Genomic DNA, 13,772 nt, shown 5'->3' on the forward strand with positions numbered 1-13,772 from the left:
ATCCTTACTGCCTCCAAGGTGCGCACTTTAACTGCTCGTGTCCCCGGCCTGAGTTGAGCTACTCGGCTTCGTGGTCGGAACGACTTATCTGGCCAACTATGTGAGAGGCATGCGTTCAACATGATAAGATGACCTCCAACGGCCGGTCCTTAAACGACACAGATGGAATCACTATAATACCACAACATAAGACTCCACCTGATCTCCATTTATTCAACAATACCAGGTTATGTTTCACAATAGCACAATATAGCCAACCGTGATCAAGTTATTGTCTATAGCTCGCAAGTGACAGAAAATGACCTGACTTCTACCGGTCTAAGCATAGCTAAGCATAATAAGCATTCCTGAACTTAAATAGGATTCATGGTAGATATTTCTGGTTAAGGAAAGGTAATATGCAGCAAGTGTTTTCAAACAACTTCTGTCACGTAATGCATCAATACAAATAACTTTGGGTGACATTAATAAAGTAGGAAGACTTATAATGCTCTGGGGCTTGCCATTCACGAACGTTGCTGGCTGACGATCAGGGAACTCCAGGAGATGATCAACCTTAGGCTCGCCTTCATCGGGAACCTCCTGGTGCTGCACTTCCTGACCCTCCTCTTGTAGATCGTCGTCGAGCTCCACCAATGTGATTTCCTCGGTTGCACCTATTGGATGCATATGCATAAGTAAGTCTCATGAATGCATAAGAAGGATCATAGATGATGTGATAGGGGAATGCACATGCTGCGATAATGAGGTTAAGTAACACAATGATAACAATGCTAACTCCTAGTTTACTGAGTAGGTGTATATCTTTTCTCTATTCATTACCGATATTCTACACAAGACAATTTCTAAGCGACACATGGCAGTTACAAGTTTACCTCATAACTAAAGTTCTACTTATCCAAATGTTGTGATCTTGGACTTTCTGGAAATCTTATAAAATTTCCTACAACTCTTATTTAATCACCAAAAGCTAATTCATAATCTATCCTAACCAAAACATGCAATCTATCCAGTGTTATCCAGAAATTCCAAAGAACAAACATTTCGGGAGACTAACTTAAAACAGCTAGAACTCCTAAACCCTTTGGCCTATTGCCCTGAAATTGTAACACAAGATAGATGAAGAAGTTTCCTACAACTTTGTTATTAACCATTTCTATAGCAAACATCATTTTTACTATGTAACGTGCCCAACAACAAAATCTATCTGAAAACATTTCTAAATCAAATTATAGAGAAACAATATTTTTACTACATGTAAGCATTCAAAATTTGACATCACCAACTATACCAACAGTTCAGGAACATCAAATACACTCAATAAAATATAATGGTAAGGCCCAATATATTCATTTAAATGCCTTTATTAATTTAATTAGATAATTAGGGAAAATAACAAACATCTACCAAATGTGCACAATAAATTCTCAGAAAATTACAGTGGCTTTCAAGTGCTCCCAATAGACTACTGTAAAAATTGCATACCATTTAATCATGTATAACATCCTTTACAAAAATGACAAGCTAGTAAGGTCTATTTTAGTGAAAATAGTTAACCCTATAGAAAAGTATCAACCAACAGATTACATATTTTTCCTAGCTTCATATTAGTGACATATTACTATACAAAAATTTTCATAGCAATATGTTACATATTTTTATCCCTATAATTTTCCTTAGAAAATACCATTTATTAATAGATAAATAGAAAGACCCTACTTCAATCAAATTTACAGCAAGTTTATTATTTTTCCTAGCTAGAGCATGTTAACACAAGACCAACAAAATTGAAATCACAATTTTATGAGATCCTAGCTCAAGATATCTATTTTACAAGATTACTAACATTCAAAAAGCACTTATTTAACTATATTTTAATTACCAAGAAAAATACTAGAAATTGTACATTTCATATTTTTATAAAACACTATAGTTCATGAGGATTACAACAAAATTTGGTTCACTAGAATTGGACATCTAGAACTCCACTTATGGTTTTTCAAAGTTGGCATACATTTCTGAAATAAATGAACCAGCATCTAAACCTAAGCCACTGACAGCTGGGGCCCTCGAGTTAGCCGGGCCCACATGTCATAGGCTCAAAGACAGAGTACCGGCGCTGACTGGCCGGAGTTCACCGATGACGAGCTCTCCGGCGATGGCACCGGCACCATAGTGATCCCTAAGCCATTCCGCACACACTGAGCTATCTAGATGGATCGATTGCGGACACAAAAGGTGATGGTGACGCTCATGGCGGCACGGTGGATGCGGTCGACGATGAGCCGCCGGAGCTGACCAAGACAATCACGGCGAATGGCGGTCGGAGGCGGTCCGGCCACTAGCAGCGTGACACGGTGGTGAAATGATGGTGATGGCCATGATGCTACAAGGAGGCCTTACCGTGCGCTGCTAGCTAGTCAAGGCGTGCGGTGATGTGGTGGGAACACGGTGGAGCTACAACGGTGGTGAAGGAGCGACGTGAGCGAGCGGTGCGAGCTGGGTGGCTAGCAACGGCGTCGGCGGTGAGCGCTGCGCTGCTGCGAGCGGAGGCGCGAGCGAAGGAGGAGGCAAGAGAGGAAATGAGAGTGCACGGGAGTGAACGGGCGAGCGCGGGGCAGGTGATAGCGCATCGTGGCCCGACCGACCAGGCCGTCGGCGTTGTACGGCCGCCACACGACGGCCAGGTCCTACACTGGTCGGCCACTGATGGCTAGACCGAGTAGGCCATCAGAGCCCGCGCCCGAGCCTGACAGCGCCATTTGATGACAGAGCCCGCTGCCTGGCGCCGTGAATACACCAGCAGTGGTCGAGGCCTGACAGGGGCTGCTGCAGGAACGGAGGGACCTAGGGCGCCGGGGGCTGCAGCAGCGCCTGGAGCTGCAGCAGCAGCAGGCGTAGATGGAGCGGCCTACCGGGCTACAGCAGCGCCTGAAGCAGCAGCAGCAGCAGGTGTAGAGGGAGTGGCCTGCCGGGCGCCTGATATTGGTGAAAGAACCTTGCCTGGCACCGGAGTGGCAGCTGCTGTCTCGACGGCTGCACCGTCACTGAATGCCACACGAGGACAGTCCGTGCAGGGTGCTGATGGCGTGCCGACAGGGGGTGCTGCACGTGGCCATGCAGGAACACCAATGGAGGTACCTGTAGAAAATAAAGGTAGTGGTGCACTGGGCATGGGATTAGCATCATCAGTTAGAAAATCGAAGTCCGCTGGATTGGGAGGAGTGGGCTACTGGGAAAGGGGGAACGAGTTCTCATCAAACACGACATGTCAAGAGATGAGAACACGATTGGTTTGAAGGTCGAGGCAGCGGTATCCTTTATGGTTGGAGGAATAGCCAAGAAAGATGCACAAGGAGGATCGAGGTGCAAGTTTGTGGGTGGCTATGGCGGAAAGGTTAGGATAGCAAGCGCAGCCAAAGACGCGAAGATGGTCGTATTGGGGCTGAACACCAAATAGGACAGAGTGAGGTGTGGAGGAGTGAAGGGTTTTGGTGGGTAGGATGTTGAGAACATGTGTGGCGACGTGTAAGGCTTCAGCCCAGTATGAAGGGGGCATGCAAGCTTGAATAAGAAGGGAGCGAACCGCATTATTGATGGTGCGGATCATGCGCTCAGCCCGCCCATTCTGAGATGAAGTATATGGACAGGACATGCGAAGGTGGATGCTGTTGGTGAGGAAGAAGGAGCGGGAGATAGAGTTATCGAACTCCCGGCCATTGTCACACTGGATAGCTTTTACTGCAGTGCCATACTGAGTGCGAACATAGGCGAGAAAGTTAGTTAGAGTGGTAAACGTGTTAGATTTGAGACGAAGAGGAAACGCCCAAACATAGTGGGAATAATCATCGAGTATAATTAAGTAGTATTTGAAGCCAGAAATACTAACAACTGGGGAAGTCCATAAATCACAGTCAATGAGCTCAAATAAATTAGAGGCCCGAGAAGATGATGTTTGAAACGGAAGACGTGTATGACGCCCTAACTGACATGCATGACAAATGGAACCAAGTTCTTTAGTACAGCCAGGAATAACAGAGGTGACTTTGGACAATGTGTCATGACTAGGATGGCCAAGCCGACGATGCCAAAGTGCAGGTGAGGAATCAGCAGCAAGGGCGGTGGCGCCGGGGAGATGTAATGGGTAGAGGGGCCCGGAGCTATTGCACCTGATGATCACCTTGTGAGACTCCAGATCCTTCATAGAACAACCAGCAGGGTCAAATTCAATAGCACAATTATTGTCAGTGGTAAACTGACGTACTGAAATGAGGTTTTTAATGAGGCGTGGTGAAACAAGAACATTATTGAGGGACAGGGAATCGGTGAGAGTGGTGGTGCCAGTGGCGGTGACAGGAAGTAAGGAGCCATCACCGACAATGATAGAAGAAGGAGAAGGATACTGTGAAGAGTTAGGGTGTGAAAGAGTGCGAGAATCAGAAGTCATGTGGGAGGTGGCACCTGAGTCGAAGTACCAGTCATTGTTCGGCGGCTGCTGTAGTGTCATGGTGCTGAAGGTGGAAGCAAGGGATTGCTGATCGAAGGCCGCCGGAAGACCGGTTGGAGAGGTGTAGAAGCCAGGAGGAGCCGAGGTGCCGAAGAAAGGCACAGGAGCACCCTGCTGACCGTAGAAGGCAGCAGGAGAGGCCTGCTGCGGGTACTGCTGCTGAAACGGTGCTGGAGGGTGTTGCTGCGAAGCCAGGAAGGCTCCCTGTTGTGCCAGCAATGCCTGCTGGTGTGGTGGCTGGGTGGGTGCACTGCGAAGCAGAGGACGCGGCCCGAGGACAATGAGCCACGGGTTGTAGAGGGTGGGCCAAGACCCGCTCGCCCCTTGGTTGGGTGGAGCAGCCGTGCCTGAGCCGCCGCCTTTGCCGCCCCTGTGTCCACTGTTGCCGCCTCGGCCCCGAGCGCCGCGACGATTGTTTTTGCCACCAAAGCCACCCCCTTTGCCACCCCCAGGCTCGGTGTTGGGATGCCCAGAAAATTGCTGGGAGGCGGGACGAGGGGACGAGGAGCCGCTGCCTGTGCTGGCGACGAGAGCCGTGGGAGGAGACGGAGTCGGGGCCCCCATGGTAAGCTCCTCGAGAGTGAGCTCGTCGCAAGCCTCCAAGAAGGAAGGGAAGGGACGGCTGCGTCGAAGATGGCGGCCAACGGAGACAAACCGCTCGTTCAAACCTCGGATGAGATTGAGGACGAGGGAGCAGTCGCTGACGGGTTCACCCAGATCAGCGAGGTTGTCGGCGGTGGTCTTGAGAAGCTTGCAGTAGTCGGTGATAGATAGGTCCCCTTGGACAAGCGTGCGAAGTTTGGCGTCAAGAATGAGAGCGCGCGCCTCCCGGTTGCCGAGAAATTGGCTCTCAATGGCAAGCCAGGTGGTACGGGCAGTGTCGCCTTGGTCGCCGCGATGCCGGACAATGTCGTGGAGATTGTCGGAGAGGGTGCCGTAGAGCCAGGAGCGGACGACGCAGTCCATGCGTTCCCAGTCTGACGAGTTCAGGGGACGATCGTCCTGAAGAACATGGCCCTGAAGGGAGTACTTGCCCAGGGCGAGCAGGAATTGCTCGCGCCACCGAGCGAAGCTGCCGGAGGTGACGTCGAGAATGACGCGGACAAGATGACGGATGTTCTGGACGGCCACAACTTGGGCGTGCAAGTGAAGAACAGCAGTAGCCTCCTGAAGAGCGATGGCGGCCTAAACTGAGGTACGAGGGCCATCGAAGAGGGAGGACGCGTCCTCGTCGCGGTCCTCTGGCGGATCTTCAAGGTGAGGGTCGGCAGCGGCCCGCTCCTGGGCCGCGCGCTCCAGGGCGGCGCGGACGCACGCAGCCGCAACGTCGCGCTCGTGTGCCGCGGCGACGGCCTCGGCTTCGGCCTCTTCGACGCGAGTGAGAGCGGCACGACGGGCGGCAGCCTGGGCGGCGCGGGCGTCCTCCTGGCGCTTGCGCTCGGCCTCGTTGTGGGCGGCGCGAGCGTCCTCCTAGCGCTTGCGCTTGGCCTCGTTGTCAGCAGCAGAGGGGTGAAGGGAGCCGGCCATGGCGGAGAAGGGAGGGGCGGCGCAAGGGGCAGCACGCCGGAGGCGGCGGCGCTAGAAGCAGCACGCCAGAGAAGCGGAAGGGAAAACGGGTGTTACCCGGACTCGTGATACCATGAGAGAGAGATAAACTCTGAATAGTATATGTTGATAGATCACAGATTACAAGGGATTACAATATATAGGTAGGAGAACTCAAGGGTTCAAGGTGTGAACACAACCTGGGAACCTAATTAACTCATACTAAATAGCACAAGTGCCTAGCCTGGCGCATGGCTGTATCCAGAGTCCAAGGCGCAGGCACAATAGTCTAGGAGGCAAACATAACTTGCTAACAGTTCCTTTACCTGCATCAAGGTTGAGAAAGCTACCAATAAGTTAATTAACAAAAAAGACCATGTGGCAATAAATATTATGTATAGACATCCTCTAAATTACCATTTGACCTCACTTAACAAATGTAAAATCCATTTTATTTTATATATATTAAAGAAAAACATGGAAGCACAGCAAAAATCAGAGCAACTTGAGAGATCAAGATTGATCATGACCCCAGGAACTAACCAAACCTGTCAAATTTTTCTTTATTTGATACATTCCTAACACAAATGGTATGGTGTCTAGTGTAATTTGCTCCGTGCCTGCTTGTTTTGGGGCATTTGGATCATAATGTGGCATGCAATGCTCAACTCCCTACGATCCTAAATATAAGTCCACTAGGAAATCGACACGGTCACCAATATTACACTTTGACTAATAATCTAAATAGAATATATTGCTGTAAATAGAAAGAGTTATATATTATGAAGTATGTTCCATGATTAATATACTAGCATCAACCTCATATTATAACTTTTTAGTCATTGAAGGCAAAGCCTAAAAAGTTTGACTTAGCACAAAGGCACAAGGCTAAATGGAGTTATATTTTGGATCCAAGGGAGTATATGGTACAATTGAGAGTTGTGATGGATGCAATTATTATGTAAGGTGGGTATATCTAAACAAACTGGTGCAGGTGGTGCCCTCTGTTGATAAAAATAAGGAAAACAACTATGCATAAGACAAGACTTGAGACAGCAAGAGATCCATAGAACTGAAGAAAAAAAAAACTACCGGACCTATAGCATGCCTATGTATTATACAGAACTCCAAAATCAATCAAAAGATGATTGAAAAACCAGTGTTATTCTCACATTTTACCTCAGCATGTGCTCTGGTAGTTTTTGCAGCTCTGCAAAAATCTTGGATGTTCTTTAGTGCCAGCAAGCCTCTTACAAATGTGTTATTCTCAGTTATCATAACAAAGGGCTGCTTCTCGGCGAGCATAAGATCTAGTGCCTCAATTAATGGAGTTGTCATTGAGACGGAGAAGTAGTTAGTTTTCATGCCCTCTGCAACAGTAAGATTTTTGAACATATTGTCCTCGTTGGCATCATAGACACAAAGGGAGCTTTCAATTTTACATAATTCTAGCGGCGAATCATCTGTATCCATGGAAGTGGCCTGTTTGTTTTGAGTGAGCATGTTGTTTGCTTGTTGAGGAATACTTGATTTATCCTCCTGAGAATCCAGCTTACTTCTTTTAGAGAACCTTTGAGGAGAAGCAATCCAGGATGATAACCCGACAGCCCCAAGCAAAGGTAGAACTATACGATAGTCTTGTGTAAGCTCAAAAAGTAGCAGGACAGATGTCAGAGGCACCTTGCATACACCAGCGAGGGTAGCTGCCATACCTACCTGTGAAGATTAAACAAAAAGGAAGAAAACATAAGCAGCGATCATATTTTCTGGTTAATATTGCTGCCCAAGATTATAATGTGCAAGTTTTATTGGCAATAAGTTGTGACAGGGAGTGGAAAGCTAGTTAACACTAGATATGGTACCTGTACATTGCAGCGGAAATCTAATAAGCCCCAATAAATAATGTTAAATTCCTATTAACTATCTTCACAACTATTTATTTTTTACTGAAAAATCAAATAGGTCATTAAACTACTAGCAATTATCTGGTGATGTCTTTAGAATGAATAGTTAATAGCAGGTGGTATTGTGACTTTGTGAGTAAATATATCGAATTATACGGGTAACAAGCTAATGGTATGGTGGGGCTTGTAAGAGGTGGAATTAAGATAATAACAATCTTGAACAGAGGACAACTGCATAACAATAATATTATCGTAATATATAATGATGGATATCAAGGGATTTGAGAATACAAAAAAAATGCAGATGAAAGAGCTGAATTTGGTAGACATGTTACCAGGCCATATGCTTGAGGTGATGCCACATCTAGGAATGGGACATGCAGCAGTGGTTCAGGGCCAGTAAATGTAAACCTCATGAATTTGCCATATGCCATCCCTGTAGCTGCACCAATAAAAAGAGATGGTGCATAGTAACCACCAACCAATCCAAAAGCCCTGCACAAAGATGTTGCTAATATTTTCACTCCAATAAGCTGAACTAATATGGTTGTTGAGAGGCCGCCTGTAAATGGTCGTGATTCCAGCAAGATATCAACATTTTCAAAGCCCCAGTACAATACTTCAGGGTACAAAAGTGCAAGGAGACCAACAATGAGGCCACCTAAAGCCGGAGATGCAGCCTTCGGTAACCCTGTTGCCCTTTGTAAACTTTCAACTGCCTCCATAGCAAGTGATGTACATCTTGATAATGCAATTGACACCAACCCACAGAAGACACCCAGCAAAACGTATAGAGGAAGTTCTGACATTTATGAAGTCATGTAAATATCCTCACACTTTCAATCTCTGGAGCATGAGAAACAAAATGTAAAAAGAGGATATCATTAAACAAACACCATAACTACCCTACCATCAGGAGGATTGTAAAGGCATTCTGTGACTGTATCAGGCAAAAGATGGTAGCACAGCTTATTATTTAGTAGTATCATGTTGGTGTAATATGGGTTTGAAGGACTTTTCTGCAAAAATGTATGGACAGAAAGGAGAGTTTGTATGCTCTCAGAGACAATATACACCACCTCCAATTCCCCAGCTAACTTATCAGGACAGAAGCATGTGCAATTTGAAACAAATTAATGCAAACATCATCTAGCTTACAACAATATTACATTTTGTATCATATTTCATCACTAAAAATTATGTGTAAGTGGATCAACAGTGCTACAAATTTCATAAGTACCTGTTGGGGAGCGAAAATCATATTCTGGGACAGTGAAAGCAGGATCAGAACCTAGACCAATCTCTGAAACAACAGATGCTATCACTGAACTGAGTATCACCATAGGTGTCGAGTTGGCAAGGGATGAGGAATCAGTAGAAGGCCACAAAACAGATTCCACGGCAAAAAAACACCCAGCAACAGCAGCATTAAAACCTAAAATACAAGGCAATAACCTAGAATATAAGTAAAATGAAATCAGAAAGAAGACAGAAAACTGCATAGACATGTTGAGTTATTCAGAATTTCAAGTATCCATAGAAGGTGAATCTAATGCAAGCTACTGGGTTAATGTCCCATATATCATGTATTACATCATGTATAGCTATCAGCATACCAATCTATTCAACAAGGTGATTAAAGAATTATCATACAGCGGCATTATGATGAGAAATTATAGGGGTAACTATCGACAATAGCCATAGGTAAGGCGATGAAATGATGATGTTAAGATGTTATGTTGGTGTTGGTGGCAATCATTTGACATTGACATGAAAAAATCCAGAAAACATTCTGAGCATGTTGAACTTTTCTTGAACACAGAGCATGTTCAACTTAAAAACGACAAGCATCAAAACTCTAGTTAGTAAAAGTTACCAGATGAGATCCCAGCTGCTGATCCTGCTGCCACAAGAGACAGCCTTTTCCCACCCTCCCACTCAAACACATTACCAAATCCTTTGGCTATTGCAGAACCAATTTCCACACTGGGACCCTCAGGACCCAGTGAATTGCCAGTTCCAAGTGTGAAAGATGCTGTCACAGCTTTCAAGAATGGTCTAAATGCACTCTTTATCTTGGACACAGGGGCATTTGAGTTAGTTTTGATATAACTTCTTAGTGCGTTCAATCCACCTACTATAACACCTCCACTGACCGGAACAAATATCACTCTCTGCCAGACTTCATCAATCGGCTCCTCCCTCAGCCATGAAGCGCCTCGCAAAGGAATACTGTCCCAAAATATGTCACGTATTTCATGAACCTATGGCAAGAAATATGGGCATCTTAAATCACAGTATGAGGTACTTTAAATGGACAGCACGTGAATTTAACAACCCCTCTTCACTCTTGAGTACTAAAATGGATCCAAGATGTTAAAGATTTCCGAGTGTGTCATTTAAACGTGACACAGACAACTTCAAGTTTATGCAACATACTTGAAGGGGTGAAAAAAGAGACTGAATTATAAACAAGGCAGAACAAGGGTGATCCTAACCTGTAAGGTTGGAGGACAAATGATTAAAGCCTGTAACCTTTTAGGTGGGAACTAATGCTTTTGAAATCCGAGGACTTGTCAGAATATATATATAATGTGACTGAATAGCATAGCAAACTAATTCAGCAATGCTGGATGTCAGAATTCGGAAGCATGGTATACAACACCAAACCCCACTCTTCAGTTGCCTTCAACCCATTCACCTCCGAAATTGAAGTCGTCAAAGTTACTACGGACTCCATTTTACGCGGCGAATGAAACCATCAAACTTGAGCTCGTGAGGTGGCTGCCGTACCGAGAGGTTGAAGAGCACAACGGAGACGCCGGTGAGGAGGCCCACGAGGCAGGCGGCGAGCGTGACGAGGTCGCGACCAGCCACTGGCTCCTCCGGGGCCGCCTCCACCTCCTGACCCCCGCTCGCGGCCCCGCTCTCGTCCTCCTCCACCGCTCGTCGAACGACCCGAAGGCGTGCGCTCCCGCCTCGCCGTGACAGCCCCAGGGAGCGGCCGCCCGCGCGGCGGAGCCTGAGGAGAGTGGGCGGGGAGTGGGGCGAGGCGAGGAGGAGGGGGCTGCGGATGGCGCCATGGGGGCTCCGATCGCTCACAGGCTATCTCATTCTCATCTCGTGGAATCGTGATTTGGGCGCTGGCTCGCGAAGGCGAAGGGGGGATGAGGAACAGCACGCAGCCAAGCGAACGCCTGCTCCTCCGAGTTCGGAGTTCCTGACCTTCCCCGACGGTGGGAGCCGTTTTTTCCGGAGACTTCTCCGTGTGCCATTATAAAACATCATAATAAAAGATTGTAATCCTCTGTCAAAAATTCAGCGCTCTTCAACGTTATTACTATAACTTTTTCGTGTCCTTCGTGCCACTTCTGTCAGTTTGAACTCTAACGTCGTTAAACTACATGCGTGAAAAGACGAAAATACCCTTAAGTTCAAATATATTATTAAATTTTTTTTTAGCATCTTAACGACTTCAAATGAAAAAACTCAAAACTAGAAAGTTGTAGATCTCGTCGAGATCTATAATTTTCATACAAAATTATTTTCATTTAATTTCGAAAAAAAATATGATGATATGATTAATATATCTTAAAAAAATCATATTATTTTTTTACGGAATTAAATGAAAAAAAATTATATAAAAATTATAGATCTCGACAAGATCTACAACTTTCTAGTTTTGAGTTTTTTCATTTGAAGTCATTAAGATGCTCAAAAAAATTAATAACATATTTAAACTTAAGGGCATTTTTGTCTTTTCATACCTGTAGTTTGATGGTGTTAGAGCCTAGACGAATGGAAGTGGCATGGAGAACATGAAAAAATTAAAATAGTGACACTAAAGACCACTGAATTTTTTCAAAGACACACAAAGAATTACGATTTTTTATAATGACACGTGGAGAAAAGTCTCTTTTTTCTGCGGTGGCCGTGAACCCGCGACGTGTCCCCGTTTATCCTCGGAGGTCGAAGCCTCGCTTTCTCTCTCCCCTGCCACACAACGGGAGAAGCACGTTGCAAAACAAAGATGGGCCCAGGACCTTGGCGATGGTAGCCTGCAGATCTCGGGCCTGGCCCAAATCCGGGGTTTAGAGCTGTGGCGCTGTCCGAAGGTTGACGTTCTATCTTGGGAACTTTTTTTTTTGCGATTTCCAACGTATTTACTGAGTCTGTCTACGGCATAACCGTGAGTTTTAGCAAAAACTAGCACACGGTTGTTTGCTGACTACAAAACACATGATTTATAACAAAGAAAAAATCGTGTGTTTTAGCACAAACTAGCATATGGTTGTTGGCTGCCTGCCGAACACATGATTTCAAACAAAACAAAAATCGTGTGTTTTAGCACAAGCTAACACACGGTTGTTGGTTGTCTCTAAAACAATAGATTTTTAAAGAAGGTCCACATAGAGAAAATGTGTTGTAATTTCTGTGCAACTAAAGAGTAAAACAGTACAGCCCATTAACTAAAATGACAAAATAACCCATTAAACAGCAGCAACTCTTAAGAAAAGCCCTAAACCATTAATACATAGAAATATAGCGGATAGACTTGGGAAAGAAGTAAAACAAAAAACAGATCTGCTGTGCGTGGGGGCTAACATCATATTGCAAAGAAGAAGAACAGGAAATTTCAACAAGAAGCACTACAAGACTGATCCATACCTCATCAACAAAGGTTAGTATCCCAATATTTTGAATCTACTTTCTAAAAAAGTAACAAAAAATAATAGCAATTCAGATCAAAGACTAGAAAAATCTAGATCCATGGAAAATACATTTAGGATGGCAAAGATGCCCTACTGCTTGTGCTTGTTACAACAGCAGGGCGTGGCCCTAGTTGTTCACTGTGCACAAGAAGCAGGTCGAGCACTTAAGGGTTGTGACGTGGTCTAAAGGTAGAAACAAGCCTATAGGGAAAAAAAGAAACAAGATAAAAGTCTGCTAGCTTTTGCAGCGTCTTACAAAATCACCTATGGTGTCCATAGAAATAAAGATAAAGTGGCATACAACCACACAAGCATAACAAAAAATCTTGATGACACATACCTGCACATACAACATTGTGTAGAACAGCATGTCCTTTTACATCTGCTTTCATTAGACCAACACCATGATCAAGTAGATACTTCACAGTGGATATAACACCTGATTGTGCAGTGGCCACAAACGGTGTTGCACCTACAAAAAAAACATAAAAGTATAATTTATATAACTCATACTGTTAGGTGCCAAAGAGTTACACATACGAGAGCATACAATTTCCAAAAACACAAAAAAGCTACAATAAAAGTTATATGTATGAACCTCCACTTGCAGCCATATTTCGATCACACCCTAGTTCATCAACCAATTATTTGCAGACATACAAATGGCCTTGGCATGCTGCTAGATCATAATTTTCTATGCTAAGTGCTCAATCACCATTTCCTACATATAATTTATGCTCCAACTTTATACTAATGACATCCTTTATTTCTAAATGCTTATGCTTGCTCCAACAGTAGGGCATGGCCTTGGTTGCTCACTATGCACAAGGAGCAGATCCAACACTTTGGGGTTGTGATGTGGTCTAAAAGGCTAGAAACACAGAGAGCATAGTGCAAAACAGAGAGCATGAGATCACACACACATGTAGCTAGCAGAAATCACACACACACATCGAATTTTCTAGGCCAATTTTCTAAAAGTAATTATGCAGCCACACCACTCAGCAATCCTCAACTAATCCTCAACTAAAATTATAAATATATCTATTATGCATTTGCTATATTCCTATTGTAAATAAATTACAGAACAAAAATAAGGAAATT

The 13,772-nt window shown here is 44.8% G+C and overlaps 1 protein-coding gene across 1 annotated transcript; it reads right to left on the minus strand.

Annotated features, from left to right (window-relative positions):
• Positions 1-418: 418 nt before the first annotated feature.
• Positions 419-13,282, minus strand: LOC136455043 (chloride channel protein CLC-e-like). Its single transcript, XM_066455231.1, has 9 exons — positions 13,267-13,282; positions 13,009-13,140; positions 11,724-11,746; positions 10,750-11,061; positions 9,833-10,220; positions 9,197-9,391; positions 8,292-8,758; positions 7,232-7,768; positions 419-656 (listed from the first exon to the last, which is right to left on the minus strand). Exons 1-9 carry the CDS (start codon positions 13,280-13,282, stop codon positions 507-509), a joined length of 2,220 nt encoding a protein of 739 aa, XP_066311328.1. The 3' UTR covers positions 419-506.
• Between the last annotated feature and the right edge of the window lie 490 nt (positions 13,283-13,772).

Source organism: Miscanthus floridulus, chromosome 5 (assembly GCF_019320115.1).
Source record: "Miscanthus floridulus cultivar M001 chromosome 5, ASM1932011v1, whole genome shotgun sequence".
In the NCBI taxonomy this organism is placed as follows: Eukaryota; Viridiplantae; Streptophyta; class Magnoliopsida; order Poales; family Poaceae; genus Miscanthus; species Miscanthus floridulus.